We start from the raw sequence: 16,321 nt of genomic DNA, 5'->3' as shown, positions 1-16,321 counted from the left end.
AGTTGCGTTGTTGATCTATTTAATTCTAGAGTATTATTTGCGTAATATAATATTGTACTTCTTGCTTGTCAGTGTAATTAAAAGTTTGTCTTAACGTTATAGTTATTAGGTCAATATTCAGAGTGACAATTTTATTTGAATTATGTGTTGACCGTGAGCAAATAACCATGCCATGTAAATACATTACAATGAAATAGTTTAACGTAATCGTCAACTTCCGTAGGTAGTTTATAGGTAATTATTTTAATAGTCAATTATTCACGAATGACAGAGTAACGTTAATATGTCACTCAATAATAATTAGAACAATTACCTTTAGTGACTAAACTAGGGATTTCCTTGGACTGAGTACCAGAGTAAAGAAACTATTATTTTTTTATGTAAAGAAGGAGGCAAACGAGCAGAGGAGCCACTAGATAGGAGGTGGTCATCGTCGCCCATGGACATTTGCAACATCAGATGAGCTGCCTATGCGTTGCGAAGCCGATTGCCACAATCTCAACAGTTACTTTGGTAAAGAATAGACCATATTCCACCCTGGAAAACCAAGTGTAGCGCCTCCCTGGCGTGGGGGACGGAAGGGCCCCCGGTCCAACCTAAGTTTGGCCGACGGGTTCCACTCCGGGGTCCCAGTCCGGCACGAAGACCAACGCATTTTTGAGAGCAATACCAGGCGAGACGTACCTTTGCGACTTGTGGCGCGCAATTTTTAATCGAGATGTGTGTTATACTCAAGAATGAATAATGGGGAACCGATTAAATCGACTTTTTGCGACTAGAATTTATGTCGAATTAAAAAATTCGATTATAGTGATGCTGGATTAAGGCACGACCACACTTAGTACTATAGTCGATTTGTTAGGCAGTTAACAAAATGTAAGCAATCTTGATGTTACATCTTTTTTATTGAAACATATTTTACAAATCAATAGGTAGAAAAATGCAATTTCATATGAAGCGAACTATTTGTATTTGAAGGTAAGTAAAAATCATTTTATAAATGTGTATTTAATTAAAATAGACATCTCAATATTGTTTACATTTAGTTAACTACCTAAACAAAAGGACTACTTTGAAATGTTTCGTCATTCGGGACAGGCTAAGGCATCTAATTAACCATACTGCCAGGATCTTAGACTGTAATTTTTGTATAAGTTTTTCTAACAATTTTTCGCGGGAAAACGTTATATATTTACGGCGGCAATTTTGAAACTTACACGCCCACATTAGAATCAATTTAGAAAAGTTCGATTTTTAATTGGTCAACACCGGTACCTTCATATCGAGCGTCTATAGTATTCCAGTGGCACAGATTACTTACTACTGTACACTGTAATTTTAAAGTTTGTATGAGAGTCTCATACAAAATCGAGAAAATACCTACGCAGTAACAGCTAAATCTGACTAGTGACAACAGGCGCTCACTACGAGGAAAAAGGAACCTAAGCACGCGCTCAGAGGTGAAAATAACGTTGCCAGTCTTGTGTAGTTGTACGGAGCCGAATGCTCATAAATGAAAGACTTCTAAGAGCGCTTGTTCCGTGTGCCTTATTTCTGCGTGACCATAGTCGAGCTTTTGAAATTTGACTAGCCAGAAAAAAGTCGCTATTTAGTCGATTCTAGTCGCAAAAAGCTAGATTTAGTCGGTCCGCCGTTCAATAGTTATAAGGGTGTCTTACTGTCCACACTCGAATAAGCTTATTGCAGCCGCACCATTTCTCAATCTCGAAAACCACAACACCTAACTAAGATCTGATTACAATAAAAAAAGTCGTGATTTAGTCGGTTCAAGTCGTAAAAAAGTAGATTTACTCGTTACGCCGTTTTGAAGTTATTAAGGTTTTTTACTGTCCACGCTGAAATAAGTATTCCGGCGGCACCATTTTGAATCTCGAGAACCACAGCTCCTAGCTCAGATCTGATTGCACCCACCAAAAGTCGTGAATTACTCGGTTCTAGTCGCGAAATTTTAGAATTAGTCGCCCCTTTGTTTAGAACCCCGAGTCGCGGAGCTCACGTACAAACTTTGCATAATATACAGGATTTGTTGTTTATTTTTTGAAATAAATGCTATTTGAAGGTTTTAATAACGTTTAGTTTCTAATACAAGGAAATTAGCAAAAACATTAACAGTTATTTTTCTTTAGTGGCAATAGGATTTATCGATTGTCATGATATTTATTAGTGTATGTATGTCATGTTGGGCTCCTGGCTTACACGAGACGAACGAGGCGCGTGGAGTACAATCGTGTACGACATTGATTGATCAGAATAATTTATATTATTTAATAATAAATGAATGACTTAATTGAATAATGATAGACTGACTGACTGAGAATGACTATGATAATTTATAGCGCCAGTCATTTTTTGTGTTCAAAATTCAGTAGATATTTAAAATATTTATTTATTACACTCTAGGAAATGAAACTATTTTTCCGGATTTAAATCGCGTATATATGTTTTTTTCAAACAAACCGACGTTTCGGGACCTTTACAGGTCCCATGGCCACGTATCAAGCGTGAAAACCTAAGAACTCGATATTACACTGTCAATTCAAAATTATTTTAATCACCACGAACACGATATCTTGAGTGATTTCAGAAAGAACTGTTGAAGGAGGTTAAATATTTTTAATAGAGCAAACCTTTTTAGTACTTGCGTTCCTTTGTAATTCAAATTTAAATATCGTTTCACGTTTCTATGTCATTGTTTTTTCTATGACTTTATACTTTTGACTGCAGTTCTCAATAAATGATGAATGATGATAAATGAAAAAATAAATTTTACGTAATTTTTAATCCGAATGTCCTAGATCTCTGTGAGGTATCCATAAACTCTGGATTTCTCCACAAGAACATTTGGAGCGGTGACCTTCCTTATACTCCGTGCAACCATTTATTTCATTTTTGACATATGCATGCCTCCGAAGTTCCGTAATTAATGACAAAGAACCATTGTGCAACCATAGACAAAAAATGCAATACTATTATGATAATAATATGTTCTGAGAAATAAAAAAATAATTGACCAGCCATCCTGACGTCAGAATGGCTGGTAAACTATTTTTTTTTCTCAGAATATTTCAAAGGTAGCAAATAGGTGGCAATTCTTGAATATACACTCAGTGCCAGATGCGACAGGCGGCCAGCCATCCTGACGGTTATGATTCTTCTCCATATGAACGGGAATCATCACTTGAATCCTTATTTACATTAATTATTAATTCTTGAGTACACAAATTGTCAAACGCAACATCACGATCCCAATCAGCCAATATCTTTTTTTTTGAACCCGCTCACGCAGACTTTTCTGGCTAGTCAAATTTCAAAAACTCGACCATGATCACGCTGGAATAAGGCACACGCTAGTGCCGACGTCGGTACACTCAGCGGTAGGCACATATCGCGTAACCTTGAGCGAATGACGGAGCCCTGCCCGCGGGGCAACTAAGATCATTAAACAAAAATAAAACAAAAAAATGTATTTTAGTGATAATTATATTTAATTTCATTACGTATTACAATTTCAAGTGCAGAATTAAATGCTTTAAAATGACCAATGAATTAAGTAGACATTCACACTTATGGAATGAAGCTATATTTTTTCTAGAAACACGTGTTTACCTTATCCAAAACCGAGTAATCTCTTGATACAGGGATTTGTTTGGAATAAATACTAATTTTATAAAATACCCATGTTCAATATAAACTATACTACTCAATGCAGTATTGTTATTATATATTTCTGTAACCAATGGCACATTCCGAGTACATATTTTAGGTAAAACTCAAGTAAAAACCGACTAGTTACTTTTGATCTTGAAATGGTAAGTATTAACCATCTTGGTTTGTGTTGCTGGAGAATCGTGCAACATGATAATGAAATCAAACTTGTCAGGCTGTAATTTAGGACACCGAAGTAACCAAGACTGCATTGAGTAGTAAATAAAAATATTTTGACTAAATCTAACCAGCTATTCCTGCGATGGCTTCTGAAGCGAAATATTTCACGTCCACATCGGGATCTACGTTCAATTTCTCCAAAACTGGCTTCACTTGAGGTTGGATTACACTGGGATCAAGGTAGGGAGCCATCTTCTGCAAGGATTTGGCCACATTGAACCTTACGTTGGCAACATTATCATCAGCCATAGATAAGACTGTAGGCAACAACACTCTTGTAGTAATATCTTTGCCGCAAACCTCAGAAAGGACATTGATGCAGAATAAGTATGTCATTCTATGCAAGTAATTTTGTTCGCGAGACATAGCGAGGACTTTCGGTATGACATTGGTTTCGGCCCATTGCGGTCCGTACTGTTCAACAAGTTTCTTCAGGTTCAGTGTGGCCGCTTCACGGATAGCGTAGACGTGGTCAATGAGCCAGGACATGCAAAGACCTGTGAGTTTCTCGTCAAAGAACTCCTGTCCGAGTTGACCGGCCAGCAGAGGCATATGCTCGATGATGGCCAGGCGGACGCGCCATTTTGTGTCTTCAGCCAGTTCAACAATAGCTGGGAGAAGGGATTGGACTAGCTGTTGTATACCAATCACTTCATTTACACATTCTAGGTTTGAGATGATGTTTAGACGGACTTCGGGGCACTCGTCCTTCAACTGTGTTAGGAAGAGCGGCAGCAAATGCTCGATGGTATTCTGCCTGCCGACGATCGGGCTTAGACCCATAATGACGGAGGCCAGAGCTGATTTCACGTGTTGGTTGGGGTCGCAGACCAGATCTTTGATCTGTGGTAAGATCATCGTCATAATAATTTGCTCCTGGTGAGCCTTGTCCAAGGTCATGCAGAAGTCTTTCACCTGAAAATGATACAGTATATTATTGTAGAAAATGAGAAACAAGCAAGTTTGTGACGAGAGTAAAAACTCGTATCTTAGATGACTAACAAGGAATAACAAAGACGTTTGTGCAGTAAAATAACAAGAATAATCAATAAGTTTTTTTGATTATTCTTATAAAATTCTTTGTAGAACTCAAACAAACCGCATGGGCAAAATACAAACAAATTTAGTATGATAACTTGATTAGTAACATTTACGGAGATAAACACAATCATACATAGATAACGTGACCATACGTTTTGTGCGGGACAGTCCCGATTTTAGGTGATTTGTCACTAGCACGCGCTTATTTAAATTTTATCACGCGCGTCGCGACTATCATGTGTAGCCATGCTACGGGGGCTGATTGAGACAGCCAATAGCGCGCGCTTATTTAAATTTAATCGCGCACATCGGGACTATCTTGCGTAGCCATGCTACGAGAGCTGGTAATATGAGTTTTTTTCCCATTAGTCGCCAGTTGGAACAAAGCCAGTGGCGACGACTGGGAATAAACTCAAAATACTTCAAAATGTCCCGCTTTGATGTAACACGACACACGTGACATATAAATTTAAAAATCACGCCGATACATATTAAAGCAAATTCGTTCATCCGAAAAAAGTCAGCCCACCAGGCTACACAAGACTAGACTTTTTTAACTGACTTCAAAAAAGGAGGAGGTTCTCTTTTCGACTATGTTTTATTTATGTATGTTACGCGATAACTCCGCCATTTGTAAACCGATTTTGATGATTCTTTTTTTTGTTGGAAAGAGGGCACCTTCATAGTGGTCCCCCATTGACTTACAATTATATGGACGTCGGGTCCGCGCTAAAAAGTGTCCGCACTTGTAAGGCGCTAAAATCGTATACAGAGCGCCAAACTCCGCTTTAGTCTTCATTTGTTCGACTGAAAGCGCGATACTGCGATGACATTACAAATTTAATTTTTAATTAAATTTCGAATAGGTTGACTTGGGACATTTTTTTCGTAGTTTTTGTATTAGACCCGTCGTCCATTTATTTGTAAGTCAATGTGGTCCCCATATAATTTTGAAGAAAATCATCCACCTCTAAGGGTGGCTGTTCACGCATGAAGTTTCATTTCTATAAATAGCGCCTAAATTTTATTATAAGGAGCAGTTACTTTAATGGTTGATTTTGCTATTCTCCAATTCAAGGCGTTTTTCTCTCTCAATATACTTTGAGTAGTGAGAACCGATTTTTATTATCTCCTGTGTCAAGTTCCATATAGTGGCGAACTACGGTATGAATCCGAGTTTGCGCACTCAATTTCAATAAAACTTGAATTCCACGTATTGTTGAGGTTGTTTTTTTTAGTACTCTGTACTGAGATTAGCAAAATGTTTTAGTTCCTTTGTTTAAGAGGGAGCATGCCAAAAAAGTTTTGACGTTGGCTCCGCCCACATTTGTGAAACAAATATATGCCTGAAGTTCGCGTGAAATGCGACAGAAGATGTAGAATTGTGCGCATTAAAAGTACCAAATTCGTTTTAGCGGAATAACTCTAAAACTAAAGGGATTAAAAAAAAATCCGTAGTGACAGTTGTCGATCATGCATAAATATAATTAATTATCTAATTTTTGTCCATTAGGACAAAAATTAATAAGGTTATTAAACCTGTAGCATTTCGAGGATGAATCGAAAAAATGTGAAAATTAGAGGTCATTTCGTGATTTTTATCTATCGAGGAAACTTTATTGTTTTATGTTTCTGATTAATGTCTATGCTTGAATATATCGTGTAGTTACTCATACAATATTTTATTTTTAACTTTAAAGTGGATATACCCCTCTAAAATCAAATCGAAGATTAGGAATTTTTCCTCTGCTCCCTGTTAAATCACAAAACATTTCGTAACTAAACAAGTGTTTTATTTTTAAAACAGTAATAAATTTGTAGGTGTCCCGCTTTATAGGAAAAAAAATGTTTACGTTATATATAGGCCAAGTTAGCAACTACTTATGCTAAAATGGCCTTGACTCATCTATAATGCTATAAACTACGGCAGTTTACAGTGCCGGTTTGCTGCTATTATCACTAAGTGAGCAAACGCGCCCATATATGCGCACGGACGCACTAATTGTAAAATGTAAGTAATGGTAATTCTAATCCAAATGCCAGTATAAGCTAACCTTATGTAAAATATCTAGTGTCGGGAGTTCAATATAAACCGGTTTTGTGCTTAGATACAAACAGATACTATTTTTTAACCGACTTCAAAAAAGGAGGAGCGCGATTACTCCGGCATTTGTCAGCCGATTTTGACGATTCTTTTTTTTTTGTAGGAGAGGGTAGCTCAGTATTGGTCCTATTTAAATTTGAAGAATATATTCCACCTCTAGGGGTGGCAAATTAGGGGATGAATCTGGTTTCGCGTACAGTTTTACACAACTAATAAGTCCGATCGGCAGTTTTCGTTTGCGCAGAAAAGCGCATACTGATTTCCGACTGTAGCCGAACGTGTGAATAATGTAAATTGAACTTTATTCACAATGCAAATAGCAGAGTATTGCTTGCGTTGCATTGTTAGCTTTGTCCCGCTCACACAATTCGTACACTGTCGGACATTTTGTGGGGGTATTTATTTAATTTTATTAAATGACGGTATTGTTTAAATAAAACAAAATACTTTTGTTAATCACAAATTAGTTTTATTTATAAACATGCAAAATTAATTAGTTATTAATAGAATTTACAATAGTAAATACTATATATTTATATTTCAAGAGCGACAATATCAATGCTGACCACCAGTGCATATTGATTATTCTAAAGAATGAACGCCTTCTAAAATTGACTTCTAATCACTGTCGTCCGTACTGCTCTCATTTGAATCGATTGACGACGATGACGAATCATTGGTATTAATAATAAATTCGTCTAAACGACGGTCAAGTGCTTCTTCTGTCGTCAAAAATTCATCCTCACATTTTATGGCATGATCGACCACTTTGCGCCAATCTTCTGGAGTAATGGATGAAAATTTTTCAAGTAAAAGTCGTTTTACTTCGGTAAGGTTCATACTGACGTTGAACTTGCTGACATGACCCTTGACTTGTGCCCAAATATTTTCTATGGGGTTAAAATCAGGATGATAAGGTGGAAGTCTTAACACCTTGTGTCCATGTGATTCCATGATACTGTCCAATGAATATTGAATGTATTCGTTCTTGTGCCGTTTAATTATTTCGTACAATTCAGGCTTCAATGATTTTGGATTAAAATCAATATTTTTATTTCTTAGCCATTCTTGCATCTGCGATTTGTTTGAATTTGAGTTTGGGGCTTTATCTATTAAGGTATTGTGATAGCTTGCGTTATCAACGACTAAAACAGAATTTGGTTCCAAATTAGGAATGACTTGAGTGGTTATCCATTTTTCGAAATTTTCTCTATTCATCTCATGATGGTAATCTCCAGTTGTTTGAGAAGATTTGTATAATAGTAAAGCGTTTGGTACAAATCCCTTTGCTCCACCAGCATTAACAATAATCATCCTTTGACCCTTTGATATAGGCTTCTTTAGCCCCTTACCACTTTTATCGGACCAGACACGTTCTTTTGTATGTGTCGTGTGCACATATGATTCGTCTGCGTACACAATGTCTCTGCCTTCTTCTCTGTTTCTTTTTACATCCCTAAGATATTTTATTCTTAGCAGTCTCACTTCATCTTTTTCTGCTAATAATTTTCTGTTTGTTTCTACTCTTCTGAATTTGAAACCTAGTTCCCTCATTATTCTTCTAAGGGTTTCTCTGCTCCCACTGAAATTTATTTCAGTTTTTAAATTGTTCAAGAGTGAATTTACAGTAACTACTTGTTTTTCAACTAAATGAAAGTCGTGTATTTTTCGTCGAATTAGTTGATAGTCAAAATCATCCAGCTCCAAGCGGTGAGCTTTCTTCATTCGTCCTTTTTTGGGCGTGCTGAACGAAGGGCCTGCACTTGTCGAAGCACCTTCTGATGATTCTTGCTCTTTTAAAATCTTTGAAATTGTTTTTGTAGAAATACCAGTGGCTTCAGATGTTCTTTTAAAAATTTGCTGAAAGTAGTCCTTACTCAAAACTTGATTTTTGGCTTTTTGTGCTTCTTTTTCCATATATCGGTGAACATTAAAGATAATTTCTCTCGCTTGACTCTTTAAAGGTCGCCCTCTTTTTAACAAAGTCATAATGCGACTTAACACAAAAAACCCTTTATTTTGCCACGAAGTGTAAATCGAAACTAAAAGAAACGTACGCTCCGCTTGCAGTCTACGCGTAAACTGATGAACAAGATGGGGGACGCACGCTCGACCAGTAGTGATTTTGCCGCGAAATCGATCTACCAATAACGGCGCAAGATTTTGGCGCGCGTAGCATTCTACTTCGGCATTGGTAGATCGAATATTCCCGCGCTACTAAAATTTATCTACTGCGCAGGTACATCGCGAGGAATTATAAGATGTGTAAAACTGTACTTTGCGGTAATCGATTTCAATAAAACTTGGCAAACAGATGTAATTCCACGAACTATTCAGGTCGGTTTTTAGGCCCAAAAGTTACTTCAAATAAAAAGTCACTACACCTTTGTTATCAATGGAATATATAGCCTATTTCCATTTCGGTGTTAAGAGCGTCGACATAATTAATATACAATATCGTGTTGTATTAGTGAAGTAGGTCATCACAGGGTGATAGAGACGGTTTACTCACACCATTTTCCTAGTATACTCTATATGTATGTCTTACTGGTTACCTTTCACCTAGATAATAAATGTAGGCCATACAAATATTCCTCCTGGCCCGGGAATCGAACCCGGGACTTGATGCGTGGCAGTCGAGTATGGTAACCGTTTGGCCTTCGGTCAGCGAGTGTACCGGTGACGTGATACCTTTCTAAGCATAAGCAAATCACACCCGTCATGGAAGAATGGCACAAGTGGAGTTACGTCAAAAACGTTTATTGCTCCATTAGATACAGGAAAAATAACCTACATTCTCTCCAATTCTTGTAATTCCATTGAGAAATATTGTAGATAGTGTTACAAGAATTGGAAAGGGTGTTGGTTATATTTTTCTGTATATAATGGAGCAATAAAAGTTTTTGACGTATGTCATTTTTCTATGAGGGGTGCGAATGTGAGTGGCGTGGCGTACCTTCCCCGCGGCGGCGGCGCGCACCTCAGCCTCGGAGTCCTTGAGCAGCGCCTGGAAGATCTGTGCCAGGTCTGACCGTGCAAGTTCCGTGCCTACGGCCTGCTGCAGCTCCACGAACCTGAAAGTAGTCGGAGGCTGTTTAACGTACTGGACTTTTTCGACGCAAATCAGTTTTGTTTTATAAAATCAAGTGACGGGACGAACAAGTCGTGCTCTTGATGGTAAGCTGTACGCCTATCCATAACAGTTGCAGTGCCACTTAGCGCTTTAAATTGCAAAGATCTGAGGGGCACTACCACTGTGCCCGTCACGCTGAGGCAAGTTGAAAAGTCCCACGTGCGTGTAATTTCACCAAAGTAAGAGTAATTTTCAGTGTACATATGAATCATATATTAGACATTACATCCGTTGCTCTGATCTCAAAGTAAGTAATAAATAACATGCAAATTTAAAATTAATTAAAAACAACAGGATGTAAATATTTGAAGAGTCGTTAAAACCTAAGTATGGTCCTCTGAAAAAATTTTCGAAATGGCGCTTTGGCCTTTTCGAAAAATTTTTAAAGCATAAATACATCAACAAGTAATTACGCACACTTACTCACTTAAATTAATAAGTTGTTTTCTTTTTAGTTGTAATTTTAGATATAAGTGTGTGTAGTGTTTCAAATTCAGTGAATAAACTTCCTTCTTTCTTTCTAATTATCGTTAACAAAACAACAAGTAGTTATGAAAGCAATGAAATGAATTGCTGGTTTGCATTAATATTAGACATAATTGGTTGAAAACTGTACCTGATGACCTCAGTCAACCGTGACCATGAAACCTGTAAAGGGCCCGAAACGTCGGTTTGTTTGAAAAAACAAATATACGCGATTTAAATCCGGAAAAATAGTTTCATTTCCAATGAAATAATTTTCAACTATTATATTTTATACAAGAAATCTGCGTGAAAGTATGCAAAATCTAGAATCCAGTTACCAAGTTAGTGTGATAGACTTAAAGTAACAAACATAAAGATTTTTTTCAAGGTACCAAGTGTAGTGTAGCAGTAGAGCTCCTTGTGAAAGAGTTCGTCCAGGGTAGTGCTGCCACCTTACCTATTTCTGCTACATTATTGCGTTCCGGTTTCTATGGGTGCTGGTGAAATTACAGGCACATGGGCCTTGTCAAGTTATGTCTTAAGGCGTCGGGCGCAGCGGCACTGCACCACCACCAGGCACACGACTCGTTCGCAGACAGAAAGAAAGCTCACTTGTCGGCCACCATGTAGCGCACGCGCCAGGAGGTGTCGCCGGCGCGCGCGCGCACCGTGGGCATGACGAGCTGCTCCATGTCCTCGGCCGCCAGCAGCGACGCCACGGCCGCGCACGCCTCCGCCGCCAGCAGCCGCACCGAGTCCTGCTCGTCCTGCAACGCGAGGTCGGCTCCAGTCAGCCCCGCTGACAACTTCCATTTCACGAATGGGGCGGTCAGCGCAAAAGCGGTGTAACTCATAATCAATTTCTTTTTTCTACAATACTTAATGCGGTACTTCCCAGCGACCGCTCAGTTGGCCGGGGTCAATGATTCAGATTAATAACCGTTTTCTGTACTTGAGGCTATCAAGGCGTAAGTGGTATAAACCAATATATAAATACTAGTTAGTAACACAATTTATAACCGATAGTGTCATCATCAAAACTACTCAATGTGGAGCTGCATTTAACAACGTACCATTGTGGAGTCCTACCGATCAGCGCAAACTCTCAAAGTCGGTTGGTTCAAGTTCACATATATAGTGTATTTACCTGTGCCAGAATGACGAACATGGGAATGAGGTCACTCTTGACGTATTCGACTTCAACGACGCGTGCAAACTCGCCGAGCTTGTACGCGGCGGCTCGACGCACCATTGGGGTGTCGTCTTGGCACAGCGAGCGGAAGTGTTGACGCAGCTCTGCTTTGACAGGTGCAGACACTCGCGGGTAACAAACACTGCCAGGTTAAAAGAGTTTGTTGAACATTTGATGCAAAGTTGAATTTCTCCATCACCATCATCCGGGACATAAGATATTAACAAATATAATACAGATCTCAAGAACCTTTCTGTCTTTACCGTACTGGTAACTGTTAAGCCTGTTACTCCCGGGCAGGGAGAAATATTTGTATGGCCTACACATACTCGTGGTTTGGGTGTAATTTGTGTTTGTGTATGTGTGTGTCCATGGCAAACTGCTACACACTGCGTTTCCTAGTGCAGGGCTAATAAAAAAAAATTCAAAACTGAGTTTGTAATATCCTAAAGGTATGTACCTGAACAATCCGCAAGCCGATGCCCTAGATGTAAACCAGTCACCACCAGCAAGTCGTTGTACAAGTGGTACGAAATGCTGCTCCAAAGCTTGCGGAGTGTGGTGTGCAGCAACAGCCCTTAGTGATGCTACAGCTTTGTCACGGACCACTGTTTCCTCTACGGTGGCCAAAGACTCTAGTGGAGGAAGCAGGCAATGTGCGTACTCTCCACCTCCCACCAGGTTGATGAAGTTGCCTGTAAAACAAAAAAAATCATATCTTAGTAGTAGAAGTTTTACTGTGCGGTGTCTTCTTCATGCCACATTGTACAAAACAATCTAAATACAAGTAAAAATTAATATCAGAATCGTTTCATATTGTTTCTAAATTGGTAAAATGCTGTCTAGTACTAGTAGTTTAAGACTGGTTTTGTAGTTAACAATTTACTTAGTTTGTTTATTAATAAAAAAATAAACACATTTATAGGAAAAAAACCTGGTTTAAGTAAGGCTACAACACTGCAGCATTAACAAACCAACAATTTTCATGAAAATATAGAAATATTCTTTATATTATAAATATTCTTAGAAATAAGATACTGAGGTAGACATATTTCAGCAATCTTTATAATCATTTATAGTGTGCATCTTACAACTACATTCAAGATGCATGTATTTTATTTATTTTTTGTAACTTTTTAATTTATGGTTTCCTCAAAGTTCTATTTTGTTTCATTTTATGCAAGTTCTTGTTTATTTTTAAATAGGATATTTAGCTAAATCTATTTCATTTCAATATTGTGCACAATTCGCACCCCTCAAGGAATAATGGCATAAGTGGAGTTACGTCAAAAACATTTATTGCTCTATTAGATCAGAAAAATATAACCACATCCTCTCCAATTCTTGTAACTCCAACGACTAATACTGTAGATAGAGTTACAAGATTTGGAGAGGATGTGGGTAATATATCTAATGGAGCAATAAACATTTTTGATGTAACTCCACTTATGCTATTCTTCCATGAGGGGTGCGAGTTGTCATTTGTTCTAAGCTAAAGAGTTTATAGTATGAAATTAGTTATTAAGTATCGTACATTATTTGTGAACCGTTACTATGTTTAAATAAATACTGAACTAGTAGAAGCTAATGCAGTTAAAAATAATTTCAACACTAATTATACAACGTTACAAGCAGGAGTCATACTTAAATTCATGAAATGAGTATTCATTGCGTGAATTTAAGTCTATTTATTTGTTTATAGATTGCATACATTTAAGTATGAATCTTGGCTTGTTGCTTTTAAAAACCTGAAATTGTTTTAAATTGTCCACCAGTTGAAATATTACAGATAAATAAAGTAGCAGATTCATGATGAATTAAAAATAAAGGAATGTAATAAACTGTTTTAAATTTATATGAATAGAATGTCATAATCTTATGAAATACAGAAGCAATTTTAAAATCACAGTAAAATACTTTTAATAATGTAATAAATATAATGGGTTATTTTTTTCAAATTCAAATAATATTTTTCTGATTATTCATCTATATTGGTCAGCAGAAGAAAAAAAACTTACACTCTATTGTTAGTAATTACATGTTATAAAAATATGTACTAGGTTTGGGGTACACATGAAATTTGGTCCGGTGTCCAAGGAATGAACATGAACAGGTGGAACATGTCAGTAATGATACTCATAATGCTGTAACTGCCACACACTCTGCGCATTGAAGATACCGCTTCATTTTCATGTTCCAAACAACATTCAAACCTAACTATATGTGCATCGGCAACAGCACCCTGGATATACTGATGCACAAGACTCATAGAGAACCGAGAGCTTTTTGCGTAGTGTAATTATCTCAACACAAGGAGAGATCTTACATTCAGATAAAAACTAACAATATTAAAAAGGTATCGTTCTATGTTGTTTAAAACTATTTTAGTGCTAAAAATAAGGTATGCGAATTTCTAGACTATGGCGGATCTGATTTGTTGTCAAACTTTACTTCTATGACTAATCATGAGCACTGAATCAGTTAGATAAGAAGAGAAAATGGTCATCTTGAAAGCATTCTAACGTTATAGACACTAAAAGTAACAAAGTATGGGTTTATCGATACGAATGAGAAAAAAGAAGAGAAATAGACATGAAAAAAGATATTTACCAAGTTGTTCGGCGAGAGCCAACAGCACTTCATCCTCATCGTAAATGGTCTCCGTGAGGAAAGGGATCAATTCCGAGCGTGTTCTCTCTACACCCAGGGCCAACGCGATAGTGGAGAGTTTCTTGATCGAATTCAAACGCAGCTGAACATCCTCATTTTTCAACTCGTCAATCAGTACCGCAATAGGATACAATGATTCATCCGTCCCTGAATCGCTGGCAGCCATTATCTATTTTACTATTTTAACACTAATATTGAATACCAAACACCTTCCGTAACGACACACCACGATTTACGTTGGTATTTTTGTAAAAACGCACGGCATAAACTCAGAAAGAAGCAAAATGGCAGCTGAAACCAGTGTTGCCAATACCAACAACCAACAACTTTTGTTTTTTTTAATAAGAGTTTTGGCTGGGGTATAAGCCCTTTGAGCCATTCGGGATCCTCAATGAATAGTTTTCATTGTGGTTAATGCATTATGTTTTCACTTTCACGTATATCACATTATTGTCAATTTGAATTCGTAATTATTGGAATTTTCAAGATAAACTCTTTCGTATAAAATAAGGAATATAATTCTTACGTCTTTCGTCATCACCATTACTTTCTTCGTGTTATATTCTTAATATAGGTACTTAAAATAAAATTATTTTTTCTAAAAACTGTACTTGTAACTTCGAAAGCCCGCCCTTTTATTGATTTAAAAACCAAATGTACAGCTCTGAGTACTTGTCATTTTAGACTATCGTCAAAATGAGATCATAAAAGACTTGTACGGAATTAGTATGAAGCCATAATAGTATCAATACTTTATTCCTAGAAAAAATTAACCAGCTTCAAATTTTTTGCTACATTTATGCATGAAATAAGCTTAGCAAAATAATAATAAAAAATATTGTGACATTTTTTATTCATTTATTTAAAAGAAAAATGTAGTAGATATGTTCAATTAATTATCAATAACACTGCGATACTAAAAAACTTTCTTAGCTAAAAAAGTCCAAAAAGCAGCAACACTTAAAAAATCTTAATTTTAATTGACCAGTTAATTATCTTATGCCGCATTCTCACATTCATGCGAGCGGCGATGCGAATAGTGATGCGATACGTGTATCACACGCATAATATGTAAACGGTCACACCGTTATTCGTGTCGCGACATCGCCACTTGTCGAGCGAAGTTAGACACGAGTGTCGACGCGAAGTTACACTAATTCGCAGTGTTGCCACTGTAGCCGGCTTTTAGCTATTATATATCTAGCTACATTTACGAAATTGTTAGCTACAAAACAAAATATTTGGTAGCTAAATCTAGCTTATTTAGTAAGAAAAGTAAAAAACTGGAAAAAAAACGAAAATAAAACTATATAAAAACCTTCGTTATCACAAGATCATAATGATTTAATTGATATTGATGATAATTGTTTTTCCATTTATAATTTATAAAGTTAAGAAAAACATGTATTTAAAAACGAAATCTCATAATTATGTTTTTGTTTATAGCCACTTTAGGCAATTTTACCCAGAATTAATTTCTGAAATAATTTCAGCATTACTTTTTTTACTTAGGTTTAGTTACATTGGGCTAGGTGGCAACACTACTTATTCGTCCTGCTTCAGATAAACAGATTTAAAATTGAACAAATTATTACTAAAAAAAACCATTTTGCAAGGTGTATGTTATCGGGTCGGGCGCTAGCTGTTATCTGAAGCGGGACGAATATGTAAACACTAACTTTGCGTCGCTACTCGTGTCTTTTGACTCGTGCTTGAAAAATCGCTCACGACGCGATCGCACGAGAGGCGATGCGAGTAAGAATAAGATAAGAATAGAGAGCTGACCGTTTATATAATTATGCGTGTATCG

General features: G+C 37.0%; 1 protein-coding gene across 1 annotated transcript; it reads right to left on the bottom strand.

Moving 5' to 3' along the window:
* Positions 1–3,532: 3,532 nt before the first annotated feature.
* On the bottom strand, positions 3,533–14,793 carry LOC113232441 (serine/threonine-protein phosphatase PP2A 65 kDa regulatory subunit). Its single transcript, XM_026467176.1, has 6 exons — positions 14,452–14,793; positions 12,302–12,536; positions 11,797–11,983; positions 11,262–11,416; positions 10,008–10,125; positions 3,533–4,821 (listed from the first exon to the last, which is right to left on the bottom strand). The coding sequence occupies exons 1-6, from the start codon at positions 14,675–14,677 to the stop codon at positions 3,970–3,972; spliced, it is 1,773 nt and encodes a 590-aa protein (XP_026322961.1). The 5' UTR covers positions 14,678–14,793; the 3' UTR covers positions 3,533–3,969.
* Between the last annotated feature and the right edge of the window lie 1,528 nt (positions 14,794–16,321).

This window comes from Hyposmocoma kahamanoa, unplaced genomic scaffold (genome assembly GCF_003589595.1).
Source record: "Hyposmocoma kahamanoa isolate Upper Pololo Valley unplaced genomic scaffold, ASM358959v1 76, whole genome shotgun sequence".
In the NCBI taxonomy this organism is placed as follows: domain Eukaryota; kingdom Metazoa; phylum Arthropoda; class Insecta; order Lepidoptera; family Cosmopterigidae; genus Hyposmocoma; species Hyposmocoma kahamanoa.
This window is presented reverse-complemented; position numbering and strand designations above follow the sequence as displayed.